This window comes from Oratosquilla oratoria, chromosome 26, assembly GCF_046742065.1.
Source record: "Oratosquilla oratoria isolate Oo_2021 chromosome 26, ASM4674206v1, whole genome shotgun sequence".
In the NCBI taxonomy this organism is placed as follows: Eukaryota; Metazoa; Arthropoda; class Malacostraca; order Stomatopoda; family Squillidae; genus Oratosquilla; species Oratosquilla oratoria.
In genome coordinates this window covers 6,367,419-6,394,663 of record NC_134802.1, presented here as the reverse complement: position 1 = coordinate 6,394,663, position 27,245 = coordinate 6,367,419, and the positions used below count along the sequence as shown (strand labels likewise).

The 27,245-nt window shown below is 38.2% G+C and overlaps 1 protein-coding gene across 6 annotated transcripts in view; it reads left to right on the top strand.

Annotated features, from left to right (window-relative positions):
• Window positions 1-27,245, top strand: part of LOC143039374 (uncharacterized) — a 1,426,499-nt gene that overhangs the window by 1,379,408 nt on the left and 19,846 nt on the right. For 5 of the 6 annotated variants that reach the window (XM_076209287.1, XM_076209284.1, XM_076209291.1 and 2 more), the window contains 3 exons: window positions 462-566; window positions 789-881; window positions 1,009-1,188. In XM_076209287.1, the coding sequence (XP_076065402.1) occupies window positions 462-566; window positions 789-881; window positions 1,009-1,188 (378 nt within the window). Of the gene's footprint in view, window positions 1-461; window positions 567-788; window positions 882-1,008; window positions 1,189-4,403; window positions 6,787-27,245 lie in introns of those variants that run through there. The other variant, XM_076209288.1, reaches the window with a different exon arrangement.

The window sequence follows — 27,245 nt, the reverse complement described above, 5'->3', positions numbered from 1 at the left end:
GAGTAGGGAGGTGAGAAGGCAAGAGATAAGTGTGAATAGAGAATGGTTGTGGATAGAGTATACATTGATGCAGCATGAAGGGATTTCTCTACATCATCTCTATTTATACATGAGAGGACAAGGAGGGAGTGTCATCATGTAAAAGAAGTAGTGGGAGTAAAACAGCTTAGGCTGTCAGGCCCTGCTGTGGATGTGCTGTGTCTTGCTGTATTGCTTTTGATCCAGTCAGTGGTTGGGGTGCAGGAATGGTCCTTGATCCATAAGGAATTAAGATAAAAGGAATACAAATAGGTAATGGGCGGGTGTGGGAAGAGTTGGAGGTGGTTGCCTTATAAGGGGGAAGAAACCTTTTGATATATAGATAAATGTATAGAATGATGTGGAAGACTAATCATGGAACAGTTAAGATAGAAACAAGTTAAACTGAAGAAATTATTAATCTTACATTCCTCTGGTTGCAGTTATACGAGATGAATACATCATATCTGACAGCAGCAGGTCACACACCATTCTATTTGCTCTATCATCGACATCCTAGACCATTGTGTAGTGCTGATCCTATTCAGGTAATTGCAAAGAATCTTTCAACTAGCAAGGTAGACATTATTAGGTGTTTTTGATATGTCTGATTAGAAAAGTGTTGTGTACATCAGTTAGCAAAATAGACATTTATAGATTAGTGTAACTGATACGTGATTACAGAAGAAGTGTTGTTTATATATATTTTTGTGTATATTTTGTTATGTCTGATATCTACAGATATAGATTGGATACTTTTTTTGTCTTAGTTCTCAGGTACAACAAAACCTGCTTTTGTTGTAAGAGATGTAGAGAGGCATATTAAGGAACGTGAGCTAAAAACCACAGAAATCATTAACCAGGTATTCATTTTATGAGCTGAGTTTATGTAAACCTGATTCTAGATATTTGGGTGCATGTGCTTAACATTCTGATGAAGTTGGATTCATCTAATTTTCCTAATTTTCCTCTTTTTCTACTATTTCTAAGGTTTTATCTGGTCAATCTGAGCAATCTGCAAAGCAGTCAGATAGATATGTTCCATCAACAGCTGTAGAGCATCCTCAGATGTGCGAGTATGAAACTGCAGTGCATATTGTTCCTGATCCATTAGAAGCTGATCAAGATACATCACAATACACCCATGTCACACATATTACTGAAGGACAGGTATTTCACTTGAAACTGTTTATGCTTAATTAATTTGGATTTACATAATTAGTATCTGGTATCTATTAATTCAGGACTAGTGGACACCTGTATGTAGTGGTGCTGCCAAATAGATGTAGAAGGTCATTCCCATACTACATTTCTCCAAGGTCATCAACATGTATCCCATTGGCAATGATGCTACTAATTGTACCATGTGTCATTGCCTTGTGATAACCAATTGTACAGCCAATATCCCATTACCCAGAAGTTAGTCTATCAGTCTGTTGCCCCAGCTCTCTCTTACAAGGTAACAAGAAATAAACTTCAGTTTGGCTGTCAGGATAGGGTGAGAATAGGGCAGTGTAGGGTGAGATATTGACCTAATTGTAGGATATAGGAAAGGAGCAATGTATATGAGATCCTCTCACTCTGAAATTGATCATACCTAGCTTCTAATTCATGCAGGTTTCTAACTTGGTCATCAATATATATCCCATTGGTAATGATGCTACTAATTGTACTATGTGTCATTGTCTTGTGGTAACCAGTTGTACAGCCAATATCCCATTACCCAGATGTTAGTCTCTCAGTCTATTGCCCCAGCTCTCTCTTACTAGGTAACAAGGAACAGACTCCAGTTTGGCTGTCAGGATAGGATGAGAATAGGGCAGTGTAGGGTGAGATATTTACCTAATTGTAGGATACAGGAAAGGAGCAGTGTATGTGAGGTCCCCTCTTACTCTCAAATTGATCATACCTAGCTTCTAATTCATGCATGGTTCTAACTTGTTCATCAACATATATTCCATTGGTAATGATGCTACTAATTGTACCATGTGTCATTGCCTTGTGGTAACCAGTTGTACAGCCAATATCCCATTACCCAGAAGTTAGTCTCTCAGTCTATTGCTCCAGCTCTCTCTTACTAGGTAACAAGGAACAGACTCCAGTTTGGCTGTCAGGATAGGATGAGAATAGGGCAGTGTATGATGAGATATTTACCTCAGCTTGAGAGCTTGTCTTTTGCCAAGACACCAGCTAGTGAATACCTCTTGTTTTAGTAACATGTATATGTTACGTGTAGTTAATATATATATATTTTTTTTTATTATGGTATCTGTGATCATTGAAGTATCCATAGGCATAGGTAATCAGCCTACTATGTAGGAAATGAAAGATTAGAGTCTTGGGAACAACTTCACAAAATTAAATTTCCTCTTACTCTCTTATATATTTTTTTATGATTTTTTCATTTTGAATAGTAGAAACTTCAGTGAAAATCTGCTAATATAAATGAAACAAAAAATTAAGTTACAGTTTCCTTTATTTTTTTTTCTTGCCAAATTAAAGTGACTATTTTTCTTCACAAATTCGAAAGAATTAATAAAATCGAACAAAAAGAAACAGAGATATGGCTATTTAAATAAGAAAAACATTAACTTTTCAGGAGAGGCATTTAAAGTTTAAAAGGAGTGCACCGGCATTTAAAATCCTCCGGCCTCGTACTCACTCGTGACATTGTCTCTTTGTTTACGTTTTCGTGTACAACTTACTTTCTCACGCAACTTATCTCGCTTTCTGAGATATACCTCTTGCAGTTGTGTGTATGGCTGCCCAAGAAGAGGAACCACAAATCCTTCTTCATACCCAACATTATAATCTAGTACAGCTTGGGCAGCCGCAAAGTCAAGAATGTTTTTATTTGCATTCTTGTACTTAGAACAGTATCTCCAAATTCATGAATGCAAGTGCTCGTTTACGTTCTGGGTTTTTCCAAGAAGGCATGCAGATAACAACTTGTCTGTTGCCAGCCTCTTGTATTCACCCAACACTCTCTGACGTAGTTCACTTGGTAATGTGAAGCTCACTTTCATAGTTTTGTGGGATGGAATGGGATGGTCATTTGCAATTGCTCTTCGGTAGCAGATGAGGTTGTGAGGGGTGCAGTGGAGGTGCTGGAGTGCAGTAGTTCAGGGTGAGGTCGAGGAGCTGGGTGTTCAGGGTGAGGTTGAGGAGCTGGATGCAGGGGTAGGGGTGGCAGAGGTAGCATCTTCTCGTCGTCGTCTTTTACATTTCCTTGCCATCTCCGCTTGTTTTCTCAACTTCAATGTGCTCTTCACCCCTCTCATGGTTACTGTTGGTAGAATAAATGAAGATAATGATATCGCGTGCGTGAGTGGGATGCTAAAAAGCAACTCCAGGGCTGAGAAGCACTGCTGGCTATATAAAGTTGGGAAAATTTGCCAGATATATCCATAAACATAACACAGTAAACAAAACTGAACTGGCTATCGAAAATTTGACTTTATTTCAATATACAGAATGTTTTTTCATGCAATGAGGTTGCCAGATGTTGCCAATAGTTTATCTATTTTATTTTATATATAAGGAAAGAAGCGGAATTGAGCTGTAATATTTGGTCGAAGTGTTACCACCATCATAGAGAATCTTTTGAAATGCTTACCTGTTGGTAGAATAAAAGAAGATGATACGATCAAGTGCGTGACTGGTAGGCTGACTGTTAGACTACAAGCCAGCATCCTTTCTCTTCCAGCTTTGAAAAGACACCGAGATGCTGCTGGGGATGTAGGGTTGGACAAATTGCCAGATATCTCCATAAATATTAATTACAGTAAACAAAACAGAACTGGCTATTGAAATTTTGACTTTATTTCAATATACAGAATGATTTTTCATGCAATGGAGTTGCCAGAGGTTGCCAAAAATTTATTTATTTTATTTTATCTATAAGAAAAGAAACGGAATTGAGCTGTAATATTTGGTCGAAGTGTTACCACCATCATAGAAAATCTTTTTTAAATGTTTACCTAAAATTCATTAATTTTCCAGAATTTTTCCAGTTTTCGCGCCTCACGGCCCCTTAAGTTTATTACTTCTTGTGAAGTTTATATCTTCAAATAGTGACAAGTGATTGTGTTGTGCTTATGTAATTGTATATGTATAGCACTATACAGTTACAGGTATAAGATAAAGTGTAGTGTTCTAGTAATTTAGAATCAAAACAGTAGTCTATTATTGTACTCCAAAGGTAGGAGTAATAGTATAAGGTAAGCAGAGTAAGCTTCATGTATTTGGTTTATTTAGTGACCGCTTCCGAGAATCTATGCTGGCATGTGTCGGAACAGTAGAGCTATAGGGATCAATGAGAGGATATTACAATTGTGCATGCAACTGAGATACCACTTTCTTGATCCTTGGTATCTCTTTTCCAGGTGTCATGACCTTATGCTTCTGATGGGATCCACCTTACTCGGAGAGGCAAAATGTTCTTACAAACCTCATTGTGGGAGTTTGTAATGAACTAGTTCCTTTTATGGGGTAGAAACTCAAAGGAAAGGGGAAATAAAGTGTATTGGGGAAAACAGAGTAGGGTATAGTAATAATGTAGAGCAATATGTCAGTGTAGGACAGTGTTTCTCAACCAGGGTTCCACAGAACCCTAAGGTTCTGCAGACGATTATTGTAATAATGTAATATAGACATCATCCTATCTAACCTATTATCATGATGAAAATAAAATGAGAAAGATATGGTATAGTTTTTTTTTTTTTTTTGTGCAGGGGTTCCTTGAGACATGCAATTTATTTTAAAGGTTATGCAAGGGTAAAAGGTTAAGAAATGCTGGTGTAGGACAAAATATCACTTTAGGATATAATGTTAGTAGAGGACGAAATATTACATTAGGATGTAATGTCGATGGGATGTAATAATAGTGGAGGACAAAATATCAAGATGGGATATAATGATAGTGGAGGACAAAATATCATGATGGTATGCAATGATAGTGGAGAACAAAATATGGTAGGAGATAATGTCAGTGGAGGAGAGAGTATTATTTTAGGAAGGGATACCGGACAGAGTGTCAGCAAATGACAGGTGGCCAGTGTGGAATGTGGTGATGTATGGGGGCAAGGTATACATAAAAGATCGGATGACTGTGAGTGACCAGATGTCCGTGATGGGGCAAATGTCCATGAGACTGAATGTAAATGAAGGACTAAATATCAATATAGAGCAAGGTGTCAATAAAGAACAAAATTATAATGTAAGGCATGATGCCGAAATACAAAACGTGTCAAAAAAATAATCACGAGTTTCTTAATACCATATACTTGAATGCTCGTAGTATTAGGAATAAATTCCAAGAAATACAAGTGTATGTCAAAAGCAAAAATCTCAGTATGATAGGAATACCAAGAAATGGTTAAATGGTAAAGAGTTTGAAGCTGAATTTAATATTGTGGGATTTAAACACTTTCATCAGGATAGAAAGCACAAGAAAGGTGGGGGTGTTCTGTTGTACGTTAAAAACAATGTCCTTGCATGTGTTTTAGGGAAAATAATACAGGATGCATATGATAGTTTGTGGGTAGAATTAACCCAAACAAATGGACAGAATATGAATGTAGGTGTAATATATAGGCCAAAAAATTATGAGCAGACGACAAACTGTTGTTTCAAGAACCGTCTAGTTTCTGCAACTGGGACTTATTGATAATGGGTGATTTCCATTTTACTGACATTGATTGGATGGCCCTTGAACATGGCCATATAGGTAGTCAGTTGATAGATTTTCTCAGTGACAATTACTTAGTTCAGCATGTGAAAGAGCCCACAAGACATGGAAACTTACTTGATCTGTTGATCACTAGCCATGAAAACATGATAACTGATATAGAAGTTGGTGAAAGTATTGCAAATAGTGATCACAACTTAGATTCAAACTGCTACAAAATTTTAGAATGGATACTTGTGTATTTAAAATACCCAATTTTAGTAAAGCTCAGGTCATAGGACTATGTCAGGAGCTTCAGCTTACAGATTGGGGGGCAAAGTTAAGAGAGAGACCTGTAGATCAGATGTGGGAAATATTTCAAAATATGCTTACTAAGATGATTCATACTTACATCCCGTTTAAGGAGAGGCGCCCCCCCCCCCCCCAAATCAGGCTTGCCCAAAATGGCTTGACAAAGAAACTGAAAAAAGTATTGCTAAAAAGAGTCAGGCTTATAAGAAATACAAGTGCTTGGGTGGACCTAATGACTATGAAAGTTATGTAATAATACAGAGAGATTTAAAAAAGACAATAAAAAAACAAAAACAACAATATGAAATGAATATCACTGATACGTCCGAAGAGAATCCCAAAGAATTCTATAATTACATTTTGATTTGATTTGATTTTATTTTATTCAGATTCAATCATATATGCAATAAAATACAATACATGTAAAATTCATATTATATATAGTAAATACAATTGTATATCCGAGGATGGCACAAAAAGTCAAAAGACTTTCCACTGTGGTCCTCACAAAAAATTACATACTGTATTATAACTAGGAAAAGATTGTCATAATACAAGCTAGGTTGACTAGAAAAAAGATGTCAAAATTGACTAACATGAAACATATGACTGTACTGACTAGAAAAAAAATTACTTAGAAAAATGACTAGCATAAAAAGTGATTTTTTAAAACTGCTTTCAGAAACAATCGATTGTATGTTGATCAGTAAAGAGTTCCAAGCAATAGCACCAGTGTATTTGAATTAACTTTTCCCTAACAAACTATTAAACCTAGATACAATAACGGATGACCGACTAGAACGAGTTCTCAAGGTACGAGCGTTTCTAACAAGTGTAAAAGTATCTTACAAATAACTGGGACAAGAGTCTTTTACAATTTGGTGAACATGATTAAGCTTTAACTGAACCACACGTTTTTCAACAGGTAACCAATTTAACAGTTTAAAATGAGTATAATCTAGATGAGTACGAGGATGGAGTTTCATTAGAGATAAAAAGGTTATTAGTTCAGTATTTGTAAATTAATCACCTCAGAGTGAACTATAAACTGAAACCTGTGAAAAATCTAGGGTGTATTTACTCACTACAGTAAATATAACAAAAGAAAAAATTAAAAGGTGTATAGAGAAACTCAAAATCAGTGAAACACCAGGGCCTGATGGTTGGCATCCAAGAATCTTAAAGGAAATGAAAAATGAGATTGTTGTTCCATTAGAATTTTTTTTAAAGAAATCCATTATATCCAGAGATGTCCCAAGAGAATGGAAGCTAGCTAACATTACTCCCATATTCAAAAAAGGTGACAAAAAAGAAACCAAATAACTACAAGCCTTTAAACTTGACTTCATTCATAGGAAAAATGATGGAAACTATCATCAGAGATGCTATTGAACATCAATTAGAAAGTAACTGTCTGATAAATGATAGCCAGCATGGATTCAGATGGAAATATTCTTGCATGACTAATTTACTCAAATTCTACAACACAGTTATCTCGAATTATGACAAAAGAAACAATATGGATTTAATATATATAGACTTTGCAAAAGCTTTTACGGAATAAGTGGTAGCCTATTAAGTTGGACTAGAAATTGGTTGAGTGATTAAAAAAAAAAGAGTTGTATTAAATGGCAAAACTTCTAGATGAAAATTTTTTATGAGTAAAGTTTCTACAATTTGCACTATTCTCAAAAATAAAGAAGTGATACAGTCGCCTGATGTTGCAAAAGGAGTGACCGTCATTAGTAAACAAAGACCACAAATACTTGAGGAAGTGGAAAAGTTGTTGCTTGTTTATATAAATGAGAAACAGCAGGTGATATTATCTCTGAAGCATTTATATGTGAGAAAGAGCAATTTACAATGATCTAGTAAAGAAAAGCCCTGGTACAAGTGTTGATGATTTTGTATTTAAAGCAAGTCGAGGATGGTTTGAAAAATGTAAGAACTGAAGTGAAATTCACAGTGTAGTTAGGCATGGTGAGGCAGAGAATTCAAACAAGTAAATGATGGAAATAATTTGTTGTTGAGTTTGGTGACTTTATAAAGAAAGAAGGTATTTCTCCCCCAACAGGTATTTAATGCTGATGAAATCAGATTATTCTGGAAAAAATTGCCAAAAAGAACCTATATCACTAAGGAGGGAAAATTGCTGCCTAAACACAAGCCAATGAAAGACAGACTCAATCTTCTGCTGTGCAGTAATGCAAGTGGTGATTTCAAGGTCAAACCATTGCTAATGTATTATTCTGACAATCCAAGAGTTTTCAAAAGAAATGTTATGAAAAGTAAATTGCCTGTAATGTGGCAAGCTAATACAAAGGCTTGGGTGACAAATTGTTTTTTTTACAGAATGGTTTCATGAAGTTTTTGCCCCAAGTGTTAGAAAATACTTGCTAGAAAAAAAATTGCCACTAAAATGCCTTTTCACGTTGTATAATGCTCGTGCTCACTCTCCAGGTTTGGAGGATGACTTAGTTGGTGAGTCTGATTTTATCAAGTTTGAATTCCTGCCACCTAACACAACACCTCAAATTCAACCTATGGATCAACAAGTCATAGCTAACTTTAAGAAACATTATGCTAAAGCCGTGATTTGTGTTTCCAAGTTATTAATAACACTTGGTTAACTTTGAGAGAATTTTGAAAGACCATTTCAATTTCCTGAGTTGTGTTAATCTTATTGATAATGCATGGAACCAAGTAAGTACTAGAACCATGAATTCAGCATGGCGGAACCTTTGGCCAGGCTGTGTACCAGAGAGGGATTTTGAGAGGTTTGAAACTGCTGGATCTGCGGTTGCTGTTGAGGACAATGCTATTGTTGAAGAGATTGTTTCTATGAGAAAAAGTATGGGCTTGGAGGTTGACAGTGAAGATATTGAAGAGCTGGTGGAAGACCATAATACTGAACTTACCACCGAAGAGCTTGTACACCTTCAAAATGAACAGCAAAAGAAATTGGCTGAGGAACAGTTTTCTTCTGAGGAGGAAAGAATTGAAGATATGCCAAGTTCTTTAATCAAAGAAATTTGTGCTGGGGTGATGTTAAAAGTTTTGTAGGAAAATGCCACCCAGACACTGTGGTACCACATAGAGCCGTAAATTTTTTCAATGACAATGTCAAGTTACATTTCAGAAACATTTTACAGTACAGGCTAAAACAACAAACATAGGAAAGGTTTTTAGTGAAAGAAAAAAGGAAAGAAACCCGAACAAGAATCGCCAAAAGTTTTTATGGAAGGGGATTTCCCTTCCAAGCAATAACTCACCCCTTTCCTTCCCTCATCTCCATCCAACTATGCAGCTAAAAGGGTACAGTACTTACATTACATAATAACTATACAGTGTTGCTTTGTCATTAAATTTACTTCTGTTATGTTTTTTGTTTGATTTACACTTGTACATTTTTTTTATATGTTATATAAAGTGTAATTAGGTAAATAAGCATTCATCTGGTGCTTGGGAATGAATTTATCTCTTTTATATTGTAATGGGAAAATGTGATTCAGTTTTCGAACAGTTCGGTTTTAGAACATATTTTTGGAATGAATTATGTTCAAAAACTGAGGTTTGACTGTATGTATAAATGATATAGACCATGGACTAAAATCTATTGTCTCTAAATTTACTGATGATACAAAATTGTGTGGAATGGCAAATGATCACTTAAGGGGGTACGCGACACCTGGAGGTAATTTTCTAAAATATTTAGAGTAAAGAGCTGAAACTTCTCAGGTAAATAGGTATCCATATTGCCTACATTTTAGGTGAAGCAGAATGATGTATGTACACATGTACACATGTACGTATACCAGTAGCAACATTTAAAAGTGCACAGCACCATAATATGTGGACCAATTTGTTTTATATTTTGGCTATGATTAGTCAGTAGGCACACCTAGGGCCGGTCATTGAGTAATTGAACAATTTCCTTTATACTTTTGCATACAGGCATTTCAATTTTAATGTCTGGCAAAAATCGTGAAAAATACAATTTTTTTGCTCGTTTCCATTATTACTTCGAAGTCTTTCATCCTATTCAAAATATTCGAACGATCGGCCCTAGCAGTTACTAAAAGTAATATTCCCTGTAAGTTTCATCTAAATCTAATGTATATTAGATTTTTTATGATTAAAAAAAAGTAGAAAAATATCGAACGGAGATATGGCAACTTGAAATATGAGTATATCTGTAACTTGCTTATAGTTTCACCAATTTGACTGATGTTTTCATGGCTTAATTCTTAATATATAATAAGTAAGTACAGTAAACATTATCAACATATTTTAATTATAAGTACTTTAAATACTGAAAAACTAAAGTATAAGTATGTCACAGTAGTGACGACGCACAGACGACAACATCATATAATTTGCTTTTTTGCACCTTTGGCGGTTTCTTCATATGAAACCTCTCTGCTGGGGGTCTTCAGGGTATCTAAATCATTGGAAAGAGGTTTATTTTCCAGTAGTGGGCGCCTTCTCTTTCCTCATCAGATTCCCCTCGCCAATCTATGTTGGTAGGGCACCCCCTCCAGCATCATATGATGTCCCTTCTTCTTTCTTCTTCCTGTATAGCCTTGATCTTTTTCCTCTTGCTTTCTTCTTTGGATTTAATCTTCCTCTTTGAATTGTTTAGTCTAATGTTGTCCTTTACCTCTGTCACCGTCACAGAGGTGCAGGTGAGGGCGGTGGTGGAGTGAGAGGTGGTGAGATCTTTAGTCGTCTTTGACTGCTTGCCATCTTTAACTGCTTTTTTTTGTCATTGTGATGTTCTTTTGTTCTTTTTGCTACCCATGATGACTGTACTAAATAGTAATATGTACTAGCTAAAGTTATAGATTGCAATGAGAGCTCATGAGACATGCGTACTTCCCTTTTCAGAGCTAGCCGGGAACTAACGCTTAGTTTCGCACAAAGTTGGCGAAATATTCTCCCTCCACCTTCCTCCCTTCCCCTCCACAATCGTATTGGCCGTTGATACACTGGGCGAGTGTAAATTCAATCAAATTTCAACGTTATTCGCTGCGCCTGAAGGTCCTAAGTGGCACGCCTCCATCTAGTGTGGGTTGTGCCTTTAAATCTGTCCCTTTAAACCTCACCCAGGACCTTTAAATTGCGCGCGGCTGGAAAATTATTTGTCGGGATTTATTTCTAAGTGGTATACGAACATTTTGAACACAGTTTTGAAAAATGCCATATCTTGACCAAATTCACCCCCCCAAGTGTCGCGTACCCCCTTAAATCAATTAGATATTCAAGAAGATTTAGATAAATACAGCAATGGTCTGAAAAGTGGCTAATGAAATTTAACACAAGTAAATGCAAGGTGAGTGATGAGTGAGGAAAATGGAGGAGAAATAAGGAAGGATGAGGTGAAGGCAGTTGTTAAGATGATGAAAGCAGGTAAGGCACCTGGTCTGGATGGATGCCATGCAGAATGTCTTAAAAAAGGAGGTACAGTGATGGTGGACTGGTTGGTGAGGTTATTTAATGTTTGCTGGAGAGAAGGTAGAGTGCCAGAGGACTGGAGGAGTGCTTGTATAGTTCCACTTTACAAGGGAAAGGGGGACAAGTGTGAATGTAGTAGTTTCAGAGGGATTAGCTTGTTAAGTGTAGTTGGGAAGGCTTATGGGAGGATCTTGATTGTGAGGATTAGGAGAGGAACAGAGGAAGTAATTGGTGAGGAACAGTGTGGATTTAGGACAGGTAGAGGTTGTGTAGATCAGATTTTTGTGGTAAGACAGATATGTGAGAAAGCTATAGGAAAGGGGAAGGATGTTTTTTGGGCCTTTATGGATCTGGAAAAGGCTTACAACAGGGTTGACAGAAAGGCACTGTGGGAGGTTATGCGGATATACGGGATAGGAGGAAAGCTTCTCGGAGCTGTCAAGAGTTTTTATGAGAGTAGTAGAGCTTGTGTCAGGATTAGAAATGGAGAGAGTGAGTGGTTTGAGGTAAAGGTGGGACTTCATCAAGGATGCGTTATGTCACCCTGGCTGTTCAACTTATACATGGATGGGGTGGTGCGAGAGGTAAATGCAAGGGTAGTGGGTCAGGGATTGGAGATGGTTAAAGAAAATGGAGAGAGGTGGGAGGTGAGCCAGTTGTTGTTTGCGGATGACACTGCGCTTGTGGCAGGATCGGAGGAGGGATTGAGGAAATTGGTGACAGAGTTTGGGAGAGTGTGTAATAGAAGAAAGCTAAAGATAAATGTGGGTAAAAGTAAGGTGATGAGATGTACAAGGGGTGAAAGTGGCAGTAATCTGGAAGTGAGCATTAAGGGAGAGCAACTGGAGGAAGTGGATAGTTTTAGATACTTGGTTTGCAAATGTGGCAGGAAAAGGTGGAGTAAAGGTGGAGGTAGAATGTAGATTGAGAGAAGCGAGTAAATGCCTTGGTGGATTAAAGAGTGTAATGAGGAATAGACATTTGGGAATGGATGCTAAGAGGAGACTATATTTACCTAGTTGTATTTACCTAGTTGTATTTTGCGGGAAGGGGAGCTATGCTCGTGATGTCCCGCCTTTGTATCTTGCAGTGTCTAGTTTGTTTTTAAACTCATGAATGGTTTTTGCGCATACTATTCCATTGTCCAGTTTGTTCCAAGTGTCCAAAACTCTATGAGGAAAACTGTTTTTCTTCAGTTCTCTTCTATAGCTATGTTTTTTTATTTTCTTTCCATGTCCTCTTGTGTTTCTTTTGTCCCAGTTAAGTAAGTTCTCACTATCGAGTACCTCTGTGCCTTTCATGATTCTGTAGATGGTCAATAGGTCACCTCTCTCTCTTCTTTGCTCCAGTGTCGGTAACTCCAGTTTAGCCAATCTCTCTTCGTATGATAGGTTTGCAAGTGCAGGTGCCATTTTTGTAGCTGCTCTTTGGATTCTTTCTATTTTCTTTATATTCTTTTTGGTACTGGGGGACCACAATGTCGCTGCATACTCTAATCTAGGCCTTATCAATGTAACCAATATTTTTTTCATCATGTCTTCGTCCAAGTATGTAAACGCCACTTTTATTGATCTTAGCAAGTTGTAAGTCTCCCCGACAATTTTGTTAATCTGTATATCGTAGGACAAGTCGTTCGTGATAATTACTCCCAAATCTTTTTCGGATCCTACTTTCTTTACTTCTTTGGTTCCAATTGTATATTTTCCTGATATTCTGTTTTTGCTTTTTCCAAACTCCATTATGCTACACTTCTTAGTATTAAAGTCCACTTCCCATTTCTGACTCCAGTTCCATACCCTATTTAGGTCTTCTTGCAGTGCTTCACAGTCCTCATCAGTTTCTATTTTCCTTAGCAGTTTGGCGTCATCGGCAAAGAAGCTCATGTAGCAGTTCACGTCCTCATCCATGTCATTCATATAGATAGCAAACATTATTGGTGCCAGCACAGATCCTTGCGGTACTCCACTGATCACCTCTTTCCAGTCTGAATATTTTTCTCTGAGCACTACTCTCATCTTTCTACCAGTCAGAAAGTCCTCTATCCATTTTAGTAGGTTTCCCTGTATTCCTCCTATGTGTTCCAGTTTTTTTAGTAGTTTTCTGTGTGGTACTTTGTCAAAGGCTTTTTGCAAGTCTAGGAATGCACAATCAGCCCATCCATTTCTTTCTTGCACTATGTCTATTAGTCTTGAGTAAAAGCATATTAAGTTTGTGGAGCATGATCTTCCTTGTCTGAATCCGAATTGTCTTGGGTTTAATATGTCATTGTCTTCCAGATGTTTTACCCATCTATTCTTGATTATTTTCTCACAAATTTTGGCTATGGTGCTTGTTAGTGATACTGGCCTATAGTTGGTGGGTTCTTCTTTGTTTCCTCCTTTGTGTATTGGTACAATGTTAGCGTTTTTCCAGTCCTCGGGTATCTTTCCTTCTTTGAGTGAGCTGTTTATTAAGATGTGTATTTTGTCTGTTAGTTCTTCTTTGCACTCCTTTAGAATCCAATTTGCAATACCGTCCGGGCCATGTGATTTTCTGACATCCAGCCTTGATAAATGTTCTGATATTTCCTTTAGTGATGCTGTAAACTCAGTCATGAGGGGAGATTTCTTGTTTTTGTCTATGTCACAATTTGGTATTTTCTCTCTGGTGAAAACAGATTTAAAGTGATTGTTCATGACTTCGGCCATCTCTAAATCTTCTGTGTATTCTATGTTTCCTTGGCATAGTTTCACCAATTCCTGTTTGTTTTTAAGTTTACCATTCACATACCGATAGAATAGTTTGGGTTGCTCTTTGCATTTGTCTATAATATCCTTCTCATGGTTCCTTTTCTCCTCTCTTCTCACATTAACATACTCATTTCTATAGTTAACATAAATTTGCCATTTGCTTTGTTTTTTGTCTTTTCTCCACTTTTTCCAAGCTTTGTCCCTTCTGTCTTTTGCCTCACTGCATCTTTTGTTGAACCAACATTTAATGTACTCTCTCTCTCGCTTTTGTCTTGGTACATGCCTGTTTACCCCTTCATTGTAGTTTTCCATCAATATATTCCATTTCTCTTCCACTGCTGTTTCTTCCCTGTAAAATATTTCCCAGTTTGCATTCCGGAAGAATGTCTTTAGTTTTGTAAAGTCTGTTTTGTTGTACCTCAGTCTTCCTTTCCTATGCTTTTCGTTCCTCTCTATGTCTATTTCTTCCTTTAGTATAGTTTCGATGAGTACATGGTCACTCTTTCCAATTGGTGTCTCATACTGGACTTTATGCACTATTTCAGGCTCTGTTGTAAATATTAGATCTAGTTTCGATGGCTCTTCATTATTTCTGTACCTTGTGTTTTCACGGACCCATTGGGTCATTGTGTACTCCATGGTCATATCTAGCAGTACATTGCCCCACGAGTCATCTCCTCCTTGCACTGTCATGCTGTCCCAACAAATTTCTTTGCAATTGAAGTCCCCCATAACTACCAGATTACCCTTACCCATTAGTATCTCATTGAGTGATTTTCTTGTGTCATCTAGCATTTTTGTATGTTCGATTTCTTTCCAAGCGCTTGTTTTTGGAGGCACATAAGTCACCACAAACTTTCTACTTTTCATATTCTTGCCTTCGACTTTTATCATGATCAATTCAGCATTACCTTTGCCCTCTGCAATTTTTGTCACCTTGAGTGATTGTGCCAACAGCACTGTATGGAGCAGAAACATGGAACATAAGAGAGGAAGAGAGAAGGAGCTTGAATGTGTTTGAGATGAACTGTCTGAGAAGTATGATAGGGGTTACTAGGCTAGATAGAGTGAGAAATAAGGTGAGGAGGAGAACAGGGGTGGAAAGGGAGTTGGGAGATAGGGTTGATGAAAGAGTATTAGGATGGTTTGGACACATGGAAAGAATGAGTGAAGAAAGACTAGTAAAGGAGGTATGGAAGGCAGATGTGGAGGGAGTGAACATGAGAGGACGTCCTAGGATGAGATGGATGGATGGGGTGAAGGGGGCTTTGGGGAAGAGGGGAATGTCAGTTGAGGAAGGACGCGAGAGGACAGAAGACAGGGGTGAATGGAGAATGGTTGTATATGGAAGATGTTGTGATGCATAAGGTGGAATGGACGGGGGATGGGGGGTGAGGTAATGTGTGTGAGCAAAATTTTGATGCAGCCCGAAGGGATTTCTCCCCGTCCTCTCCTTTATATGGGGGGATGGAGAGGGGGGGGGTCGCCGATTTAATGAAGCGGCCTTACTGTGGATGTGCTGTGTCTTGCGACACTGCTTCTGACCCAGGGCAGTGGACAAGGTGCAGGGATGACCCGTCATCTAGGAGGTGCTAAGATGGGAGGGAGGGTGGAGGGGATGTGGAGTGTTTTCAGGGATGGAATGGGTGGGAATGATTTTATGCCTTTTCCTTTTTGGCTACCTCCCTTGTAAGGGGGAAAAAGCCTTGGTATATGTATGTATGTAAATGCAAGGTTATGCAGATTGGTAAAAATAACAGTATGGTTACAAGTTATTTGGAAACTCGTTAATAAAAGTGGATAGTGAAAAGGATTTCGGTGTAATTATCAGTAATTATCTCAAATCATTTAAACAGTGTATTTCAACCTCTGAGAAAGCAAATAAGATTCTAGGACTGATTGTGCAATCTTTTGACTTCAAAAGTCCATCTCTCATTCCAAAATGTTGAAAGACACGAGGCATGCATTAAATGAAGTACTGAAAAAAGGAGTAAACTTAGTAATTATGGGTGACTTTTACTCTAAAGAAATATGTTGGGAGATGACGGTGAAAGGTGGAGAGGACCTTTGGGGAAATATACTTGTTGGCCTTGAAGCTAAGGTCCAAACATAGATAAGGGTGTTGGTTGTTGGATGGGTGGGGAGGGAATGCCATCCATGTCGAGACCTCTGGGAACTAGTTTTATATTATCTAAATGTAGGATAGCCTCTTTGAGTTCGCGTACGTTGAGAGCTTTGATCTTATTGTGTGGAAGTATGTCGGTGACCCGGAATGGACCATGGAATTTGGGTGCAAGTTTTGATGTGGGTTGGTGGTTGGTGCTGTGTATAATGTCACCAACAGAAACTTTACACTCTCTAGAGTGAGCATTCTTCAACCTAATCATATCTGCTTTTGAGTGAGTCAGGGACTCATGTACTCTGCTGAAAATGTTGTTGAAATTATTCAGTGTGACCTTGACATAATCGTTGAAATCATACACGGGGTGGTTCTGACGTGAGTAGGTCGTACGGCAATTTCTTATCAGACCCGAACAAAACAAAATGGGGTGATTCCGAGATTGATCTATTGATTGCGCTGTTGATGCAGGCTTGTATCATGGGTATGTGTTTGTCCCAAGATACGTGTATGTCTGTGGCAAGGTGTCTTAGAATGTTGAGTATTTTCCGATTTTGATGTTCAACGAGTCCATTTGAGCTAGGGTGATAAGGTGTGGTGTTACATTTGGTAATGCTGAACTGTTGGTAGATATTGGTGAGAATGTCATTATTGAATTCAGTGCCGTTGTCCGAGATGAGTGTTTTTGGTGTGGTGTATGGGCAGATGACATTGTTGATAATTGTCTGAGCTACAGTTTTTGCTGTCTTGTCTGCTAAAAGAGAGGGGATGCAGAACCGAGAGAAATGGTTGATGCATATGAAGGGGTACTGGTTTCCGTTTGAGGTGAGTGGTAGTTTTAGTAAGTCAATGGCAATGGTTTCAAAAGGTCTGGAAGGTGTTGGGTAATTGTGTATTGGTACCTGACTGCTAATGTGACCTTTATGAGTTATGCATGAGTGGCATGTGTCTATGTATGTACGTATGTATGTCTTTGCGCATGGTGGGCCAGAAATACTTTAACCTTGCTTGCGAAAGACACATGTCTTTTCCGCAGTGTGCTGCTAGAGGAGAATCATGTAGTATTTTGAGAACTACCAGAACAAGACTTGTGGCGACTACTAGTTGTGTAACTGTGCGGTTTGGTTCATTTTTGTTTGTGAGTAGTGTGGTGTGGTAGAGAACCTGGTCTATGATCGGGAAATTTTCTATGTTCGGAGGAAAATCGTCTGTGTTTGTGGTGTCACCTGATTTTAGATAGTGTACGATTCTTTTCCATAGGGGGTCTGTTGCTTAAGTGGCAATGATGTGTTGTCGCGTAATGTCAAGTGGCTCTAGTGTTTGACATATTGTTGCTATGTTCCTACTGAGGTCAGCGACAGAGTTTCCATGGCCCTGGACGTAGTAGAAGGTAGGCATAAATTCCTGAATAGTGAAGAACCATCTGGCTAGTTTTCCAGTTAGGTTCTTGCCTTTGAAGAGGTGGAGAATGGGTTGGTGATCTGTGTGTACATGTATTTCATAGCCTAGAAAGATGTCTTTGAAGTGTTTGAGGGCATTAATGACTGCAAGTGCTTCGATCTCAGTGACAGAGTAGTTTTGTTTGTGGTTGTTTAACGTGCGGCTGGCATATGCTATAGGTCTAAGTTTGGAGTCGTGTTGTTACATTAGAATTGTGCCAAGGCCTTTGTATGAAGCATCTGTACATAGTGTGAAAGGTTTAGAGAAGTTTGGAAATGCAAGAACAGGGCTGTTGTGAGTGCTTGTTTGAGCTTGTGGAATGCGGTGTTGTGTTCAGACGTCCAGTTAAAGGGAGTATCTTTTTTGAGAAGGGCTGTTAATGGAGCTGCCGTGTGAGCATAGCCTTCGATGAAACATCTGTAGAAACCTGACAACCCTAGAAATGACTTTACATGTTCGGTAAAGGTAGGGGTTGGAAAATCTAGCACAGCCTTAACCTTGTCCTGAGAGGTGATGACACCTTGAGAGTTTATGATGTGTCCTAGGAAACGTATCTCCTTTTTGAGGAAGGAACACTTTTTGAGTTTGAGTTTGAGTCCTGCTGCGGCTAACCTTGAGAGGACTGTTTGAAGTGTGGAAAGGTGTTCTGTGAGTGACCTTGAGGCAATGATGATGTCATCTAAGTATATGAACACTGTCTCTCCTATGAGACCTTCGAGGACTTTATACATAAGTCTGGTGAATACAGAGGGAGCAGAGACGAGTCCCATGACCAACCTTTTGAAGTGGTAATGGCCCGTGTTGGTACTAAAGGCTGTTAGGGGTTTTGATTCATCATCGAGAGGTATTTGGAAATATCCTGACATAAGGTCAAGAGTTGAGAAAACAGTGTTGTGTTCCCCTATGGAGTAGAGGGTGTCCTGCAGGTGAGGAATTGGATATCTTTCAAGAATAGTGAGTTTATTGAGCTCACGAAAGTCTACAACAGGGCGGAAAGAGCCATCGTGTTTTGGAACAACAAAGAGAGGAAAATTCCAAGGGGATAGACTGAGTTCTATAATGTCTTGGGCGAGCATGTCTGCAATGATGTTGTCAACAATGTTTCGTTTACTGTGAGGCAAACGGTATGCGGGTATGTACCGTGGTTGTGCATGCTGTTGAAGTGGTATGTGATGTTCTATTATGTCTGTGAGACCTAGTGGTTCACCTGGGAGTGCAATGGCGTGCCTGTACGTGTTCATGAGCGTAAGGAGATCTGTTTGCGCTTCTGGGAAATCTATATTGTTAATGTGTTCTGCTTGGATGGATTCCTGCATATCCTGTTGTCCGGTGTTGATAGTGCATACGTGTTGTATATTTTCTTGCTCGATTACGTGTACTGGTGCAGGGTACATGGTCACGTCACAAATGTTTGTGCCTTTGTTAAGATGAAGAGGTGCATTGGTGTTGTTCGCCACTACGATTATTGTGAGTTCTTTGTTGGATGTGTGAACTTTGGCGGATAAGAGGGAAACACCAGATACGCAGCAAGTGTCCGCGATGCAAAGAACATCTGAGTCAGGAGCTTTGAAGATATGCTGTTTAAGTTTTGTGTACTCACGTGGATAGAGTGTTTTCTCAGTGATGACAACTGCGTGAGAGAGACCTGTGAGACCGTAGTGTATTGTGGTGAGAGCTCAGAGATGTCTGTGAAGGCATCATGTTTCTTTTGTGTGCGAGCTGATTTTGACATGCGCGCTGACAGTTTACGCCTATTCTGTTTGTGTTGTGAGTTATGAGGGTGAGCGGATGGGGTGGGCGTGTCTGTTACAAGTGTCACCATTTCTGTCTAGTGTTTTGTTCAGCTGTCGTTTCATGCTGTTGCTTGGCCACGTGAATGTTTTTGACATACATGTTTGATGTGTGCGCATACGTGTCATCTGTGTTCAGAGCAGGTATGAAGTGGTTATGGTAACCAATGCTGTGTTGAGCAGGGTAAATGATTATGCGATTATCTTGCATCCATGTCAATCCTATAAGAATGTCTGCAGAAAAAACTACTTCAACTACGTATACTGTCGTGGTAATGGGAGGACAGTTTGCATGCAGGGAGATGTCTAGGTCGATCTTGCCAATGATGGGAAAAGGAACTCCATTGACATTGTGTAATGTGATATCTGTGGGTTCTAGAACTGTTATCCTACGGTGTTTGAATCTAAGTTGGTCAAGGGCAAGCTTTGACATGACGTTTACTGGAGATCCTGTATCCGGAAAGAGTACTTGTGGAAGGTTGTTGACAGTGGCTCGAAGTGTCATAGCAGAAGGGGATGGTTGAGAGGCTGTCATCATGAGAACCGGTAGGGGGGGGGGGGTGTTGACTGGGTCTCATGAGAACGTGTGTATGGGTCACCGTGAGACAATAGTCATACTGTATTTTGTGTGTTTGTGTTTCCTCTAGTCGGGTGTTGAGGAGACACGTACGAGTATGAAGTGTGATGTTGAGAGTTTAAAATGCAACATTCTGTTGTGTCATGAAAGGCGGAGCCATGGTATTGGCAGTAGTGCGTGGGTTGTCTATAATAACACCTGCTTGTGCTATGTCCTGGTTTGTTGCAAATAGTGCAAAAGAAGGGCGTTCTAGAGTGTGAACGCTGTCGTGATCGTGTGCGTGACATTTGTCTACCTCTTGTGTGGTTCGCTTGTGAGATCTTTGCTACTGTGGGCGTGGGTGTGAGTGTGTGAGTGATGGGGATTTGTTGTTGGATCTGTGTTTTTGCCGTTGGTGTGTCTGAGAATTTTCTAGAGAAGTCACTGAGTGTGGTGTCCGGATCAAAGGAAACATTGGCTATTTTCTTCAGTGTTTCTGGGTGCAGGCGCGAGATCAGTTTAAAGTAACCAAAGAAGGAAAGTATGTGATCTAAGCTAACTGTATTATTTGTAACCCAAGGGGAAGAGATTAGTGCCTCTTTGAGTTCCTCCTTGAACTTGCTGGCTTCTCTGACTGATCGTTCTTTGGTGAGGTAAGGGCCTGTGTTCACCTTCGTACTGAGTGCGTATATGGGAGATAACGCGCCTAGTTGTTCGTATGGTGCGAAAGCTTTCTTAAACTGGTCAACAAATTGGGCGTACGTCTGTGTCTTCTTGAAGGCGTCTGACTGTACTATGTCACTGGCTAGTGTGTCCTTGTAGTCTATGCGGGATTTTAGAACCACGATCTTCGTCATGTCGTCATTTACCTGTGTACGTTGTATCTCAGAGTCTACGTCATCTAAGAGAGTGTGAATTGCAATGTTGATCCCATTGAATTTCGGAAGAGTGTTGTCATGCTGAAGGAGTATTTGCACATTTGTTGCAGAACATTGTATGTGTGGTTGAGCGACTGTTGGGCTTGTGTTTTGATTGGGTGTGGACTGTGTGTCATTTTCGTTTGATGCTGCCATTTTGTAACAAGTGTTGTAATGGTGTGAGACATTGGATTGTGAATGGGTCATGCACACTTTCGTACAAAAAGAAAGAATAAATCACTTCAACAAAAATTAAGGCTTTGAAAAAAAGAAAAAAATTCACTGGATAGGCTTCATTCAAACTCATTTACACAACAATTTAGAGCTACATAGCCCCAAGGCAAAATTGAGGTACCTACTTACGGTGGTGACGGTTGTGATGCGTTGGTGAAGGATGGTCTCGGGAGGTGGTTTTGGCGGAGACCGAAGAAATGTGATGTGAATCTGAAAGAATATGAGAAGTAAACAATAGGGAAAGAAGGTGTGTGTGTGGGGGGGGTAGTTCGTTTTTGGAACACGGGTGGAAGAGAAATGGACGATATTAAAAGAAATCTATAATGAAGGAGTGGATAAAAATATGTACCAAAACAAAAACAGGAAAAGGTATACACTAAGTGCTGGTACAACAAAAAATGTAGTTAGGCAAAAGATAGAATAGACAAAGCTTGGAAAAGATGGAAAAAAGGAAAAAACTGGGTTAGTGGAAAATATATTACAAACTAAGAAATGAACATATAGAGATATGCAGAGCAGAAAAAAGAAACTATGAAAATAAACAGGAAATAGTGAAACTAAATCAGGGGAATACAGAATATATAGAAGATATAGAAATGGCTGAAATTATGAACAAACATTTCAAATCTGTATTCACAAATGAAAATACACACAAATGGCAAACATACATCAAACTAAGAAACGAATATGTAAAAATACGCAGAGATGAAAAGAGAAATTACGAAAAAAAGATAATAGACAAATGTAAAGAAGAACCCAAACTATTTTACAAATATGTAAATGGAAAACTGAAAAACGAACAAGAAATAGAAAAACTGCGCCAAGTTAAAAAAGAATTTACAGAAGAACTGGAAATGGCTGAAATAATGAACAACCACTTCAGATCAGTATTCACAATAGAAAAATCGCCTAACAGTGAAGTTAGAGAGAGAGAATTATCCCCAGCAATGAAAGAAATAAACGTAACACAAAAAGAAATCAGTGATCAAATTAAAACCCTGGATGTCAGAAAATCACATGGCCCAGACGGAATAGCAAACTGGATACTGAAAGAATGCATGGAAGAATTAACTGACAAAACATATGATATGATTAAATCATCAATTAAAGAAGGAAAAGTACCATTGGACTGGAAAAAAGCAAACATTGTACCATTTATAAGGGAGGTGATAAGGAAGATCCATCTAACTGCAGACCGGTCTCACTAACAAGCACAATAGCAAAAATTTGTGAAAGAGTGATAAAAAACAGATGGGTTAAGTACCTGGAAGAAAAATCTATACTGAACCCAAATCAATTTGGATTTAGACAAGGGAGATCCTGTACAACAAATCTGATTTGCTTTTACTCAAGATTAGTAGACATAATAGAAGAAAGAGATGGATGGGCGGACTGTGCTTTTCTGGACCTGCAAAAGGCATTCGATAAGGTACCTCATAGGAAACTAATAAATAAGATAGAGTCAAAAGGTGGCATCAGAGGAAAATTATTGGAATGGATGAAAGACTTTCTGATTGGGAGGAAAATGAGAGTTGTAATTAGAGAAAAATTCTCCAACTGGGAAGAAGTAAAAAGCGGGGTCCCGCAAGGATCAGTACTGGCACCGATCATGTTCGCTGTATACGTTAATGACATGAATGAAGGCGTGGAGTGCTATATAAATTTTTTTGCAGATGATGCAAAATTACTTAAGGTAAAAACGGAAGAGGACTGCAACTCATTGCAACAAGATCTGGACACAATATGGAATTGGACTCAAAAATGGGAAGTAAAATTCAATATTAAGAAATGCAGCATAATGGAATTTGGAAAGAGTAAAAATAGAATATCCAAAGATTACAGAATTGGGGAAGAAAAAATAAATAAAACTATGAAAAAGATCTTGGAGTCATGATTGGAAAGGACATGAAACCAGATAAGCATATAAACAAGATGTTCGGAGAAACCTACAACTTATTGAGAGCAATCAAAGTGGCATTTACCTATATGGACGAAGAAATGATAAGGAAAATACTTACTACACTAATAAGACCAAAACTCGAGTACGCAGCATCACTTTGGACACCCAGTACCAAAAAGACTATTAAGAAACTAGAAAGATTACAAAGAGCGACAACAAAACTAGCACCGACACTCGCCGAACTAATATATGAGCAAAGACTATCCAAATTGAACCTACCAACTCTGGAACAAAGAAGAGAAAGAGGAGATTTGCTAACTATCTACAGAATAATGAAAGGAATGGAAGTTTTAGACAGGAACGACCTATTAATGTGGGACAACGGTAAAACAAGAGGACACGGAAAAAAATTGAAAAAGGATAGTTATAGAAAAAACTTGAAAAGGAACAGTTTCCCACACAGAGCGATAAATACATGGAACAAATTAGACAACAAAACAGTATGTGCTAACACTATACAAGATTTTAAGATAAAACTTGATGCGGAGAGATACAAAGACGGGTCACCACGAGCATAGCTCCCCTCCCGTATATTACAACTAGGTACAACTAGGTAAATACAATTGGGATGGAAGAAAGGGAGAAAGATTCCCCCATGGAAGAAATAATTGTGACACAGAAAGAAATAAGGGACCAAATAATAAACCTTGATGTTAGAAAATCACACAGCCTGGATGGAATTGCAAACTGGATACTACAAGAATGTATAGATGAACTAATGGACAAAATATATAAGATAATAGATTGCTTGATCAAAAAAGGATATGTACCACATGACTGGAAAAATGCTAATATTGTGCCAATATATAAAGGGGAGATAAGGAAGACCTAACAAACTATAGACCAGTCTCTCTTACAAGCCCAATAACTAAAATAAATGAAAAACTCATCAAAAGTAGATGGACTAAACATGTGGAGGAAAACAATATACTGAATCCAAAACAATTCAGTTGTAGACAAGGAAGATCATGTGCCACAAAATTTATTTTTTATTCAGTGTTAATAGATATAATGCAAGAAAGGGATAGATGGGCAGATTGTGCTTTCCTGGATTTACAAAAGGCATTTAATGAAGTAGCACACAAAAAACTATTAAGAAAAAAAAAAAAAAAAAAGCAGGTGGTGTACAAGGAAAATTATTGAAATGGATGGAAGATTTTTTGGATGGGAGAAAAAGGAGAGTGGTACTTAGAAATAACACTCAACCTGGGAAGATATGTGCTGAATGGCCTACCGGCTCCAGCACTTGGCCTTCAAGCCAAAAATTCCATAAATCAATGAATCAACCTGGGAGAAATGATAAGTGGAGTCCCATAGGGTTCAGTATGCTGATTCAGTCTGATAGCACTGTTTTAAAGAGGAAGTTGCCTACTTTTAGCTCGCTTTTTACTGCTGAACTGCTGGCATTCTATAATACCCTGAATTTTGTTTTTAATTCCGTTTCATCTAGTATGAGTGTTGTAATTTCTCCAGACTCTATGAGCATTCTATCCTAAGTAATTTATTGCCTCTTCACTATTTAGTCCAAGAAATATAGGACTGGTTGATTCTTATTGACAGCCGGAAGAAAATAAAAGTAAACTTTTGCTGGGTGCTGTCCCATGTGGGTGTCACTGGAAATGAACAGGCCAATGTTACAGCCAAAGCTGCTACTAGGCTCAGACACTAAAATCCCACATACAGACTTCAAGCAAGTAATTCATTGTTATGCATTGGAGAAGTGGCAGGAACAATGGACAAGGTTGGATGGTAGTTACAAGTTAAAAGAGATTCACCCCTCAGTGAGTCCTTGGAAGTCTCCTTCTTTGGACAGGAGATCAAGTATTGTTTTAACAAGGTTAAGAATTGGCCATTCCTACATTACCCATAATTTTTTTTATGGCAAGTGAAATAGAAAGGCTGGTCCCCCAATGCCCCACTTGCCAAGTTGTTTTTACAATTAAACACATTTTAATTTAGTGCCCTGCATACTCTAATAAGTGAAGAGCAAAGTTTTTAATTTATCTCTTGGAGAAGTTTTAGGGGAGGGAGCTCATGTGGAAAATTTTTTAAAGTTTTTAAAATACATCAATTTGTTTTATGAAATTTAAAATTGTATATATCATTACTTGTATGTGTATCTTGTTTTGATGTGTTTTTGTGAGTGAATGCTTATTGCTTTTACTGTTTTATTTGATTGATTTATTTGTATATGATAGATATGTGCTGAATGGCCTACCGGCTCCAGCGCTTGGCCTTCAAACTAAAAATTTCATAAATCAAATCAGTCAATTTTATTTTATATAACTGTAGTTTATCATGTTTGTTATATGTGAGATTTAAGTAGGAAATAAAATGGGTTTTGGGTACTTTTATGTTTTTTAATAGGGTATGACCCGAAACAACAGCATATTTGATTTAGTGGCATTGAAAAAGTCCTGTGATAGCCAGGTAATCAGAACTGTACTGTATCATTCTAGTCATTATCCTTTGTACAGATTCTAGTGAATTAATGTCTATTCTATAGGATGGAGACTAAAAATATACCACATAATAAAAGATGGGTTTAACTAATGCCAGATAGAGTTTGATGACTACTACTGCACTTTTATTTGTAAATGTCCTTGCAATGAAATCTAATGCTCTGTTAGCTCCATTCTTGGCACTAATGCACTGTTTGCTGGATTTAAGGTCAGGACTTCTTAGCTGTCCCAAGTCTCCCATTCAGTTTTCTTTAAAAGGTGTTATCTGAGCTATATCTGCTTTCTGGGTTGTATAAACATACATTTAACATACAGCACTTCAAGATATTAAAGTTCATTTGCCATTTCACTGACCACGCGAATAATTTGTTGAGAGCTTCCTACAGTATTATGGCATTTTCTATTTTAGTGTCATCTGCAAACTTACTAATATCACTTGTAATCCCATTGTCCAAGTTATTCATATACATAGTGAATAGTAAGGGACCCAAAACTGAGCCTTGAGGAGCTCCACTTATAATACTTCCCCCATTTAGATTTTACACCATTAATAGTGATCCACTGTTTTCTGTCACTGATCCATGCTCTAACCCATTCACACACTTGTTCTCCTATGCCATGAGCTTTGACTTTATTTAATAGTTTCTGGTGGGGCACCTTTTCAAATGCTTTGCTAAATTCAAGGTAAATAACATCATAATTATCATTGTTATCATATGGGGGAAAGGGTCATTTAGTCAATCATTGCCTTGAGTTTCACAAAGTGAAAAACTGCAGCCCCACACTGGCTGGTAGTGGTCCACTGAACTTTCCACAGATCTCTCAGTGAAAAATAATTGGATTGTTGTCTGTTTTGCATCAGTGTGGGACTGTCTCTGTGTTACCTGTTCAAAGATGTAGGGAGGCAAGAGCAGTCTCCAGTTGTCATCTCTCAATGTGTGAAAAAGTGTAAGAAATACAGCTGGAGTTAATAGAGATTTAGGCCCAATCCAGAGACTGCCAGCCAGCCATTCAGAGCTGCACCTCCAAATGGAGTTGAGGGGGTTGACAGGTTTTGAAAATGGGCATCTTTGCTTCCCATTTTGCAAACCATCACATGCAGGTACCTATCATTGGATCCAGTCATTTGATATATTATGTATTTCTGTATTTCCATATTTTTCTTTTATCATTTTAATACCTGAGTAAAGCTTTTTTACAGTTGTGTAAATACTAAAATATGTAGCAGTGGTGTGGTCCCTGCCCAAGGCAAAAAATAAACATAAGATTGAATTAATAAAAGGAGCAGCATCCAAAATGAGAAAAAAATTAGAAATACTGAAATGCCATTAATTGAAAAAAGAAGGGTGGCATAATTGTAGTATAGTAAACCCACAATATATCAAACTAATTGGTTGTTATAGCTTAAGGGACTGTAGGGCGCGAAAACACGAAAAATTCTGGAAAATCAACGAATTTTAGGTAAACATTTCAAAAGATTCTCTATGATGGTGGTAACACTTTAGCCAAATATTACAGCTCAATTCCGTTTCTTTTCTTATATATAAAATAAAATAGATAAATTTTTGGCAACCTCTGGCAACCCC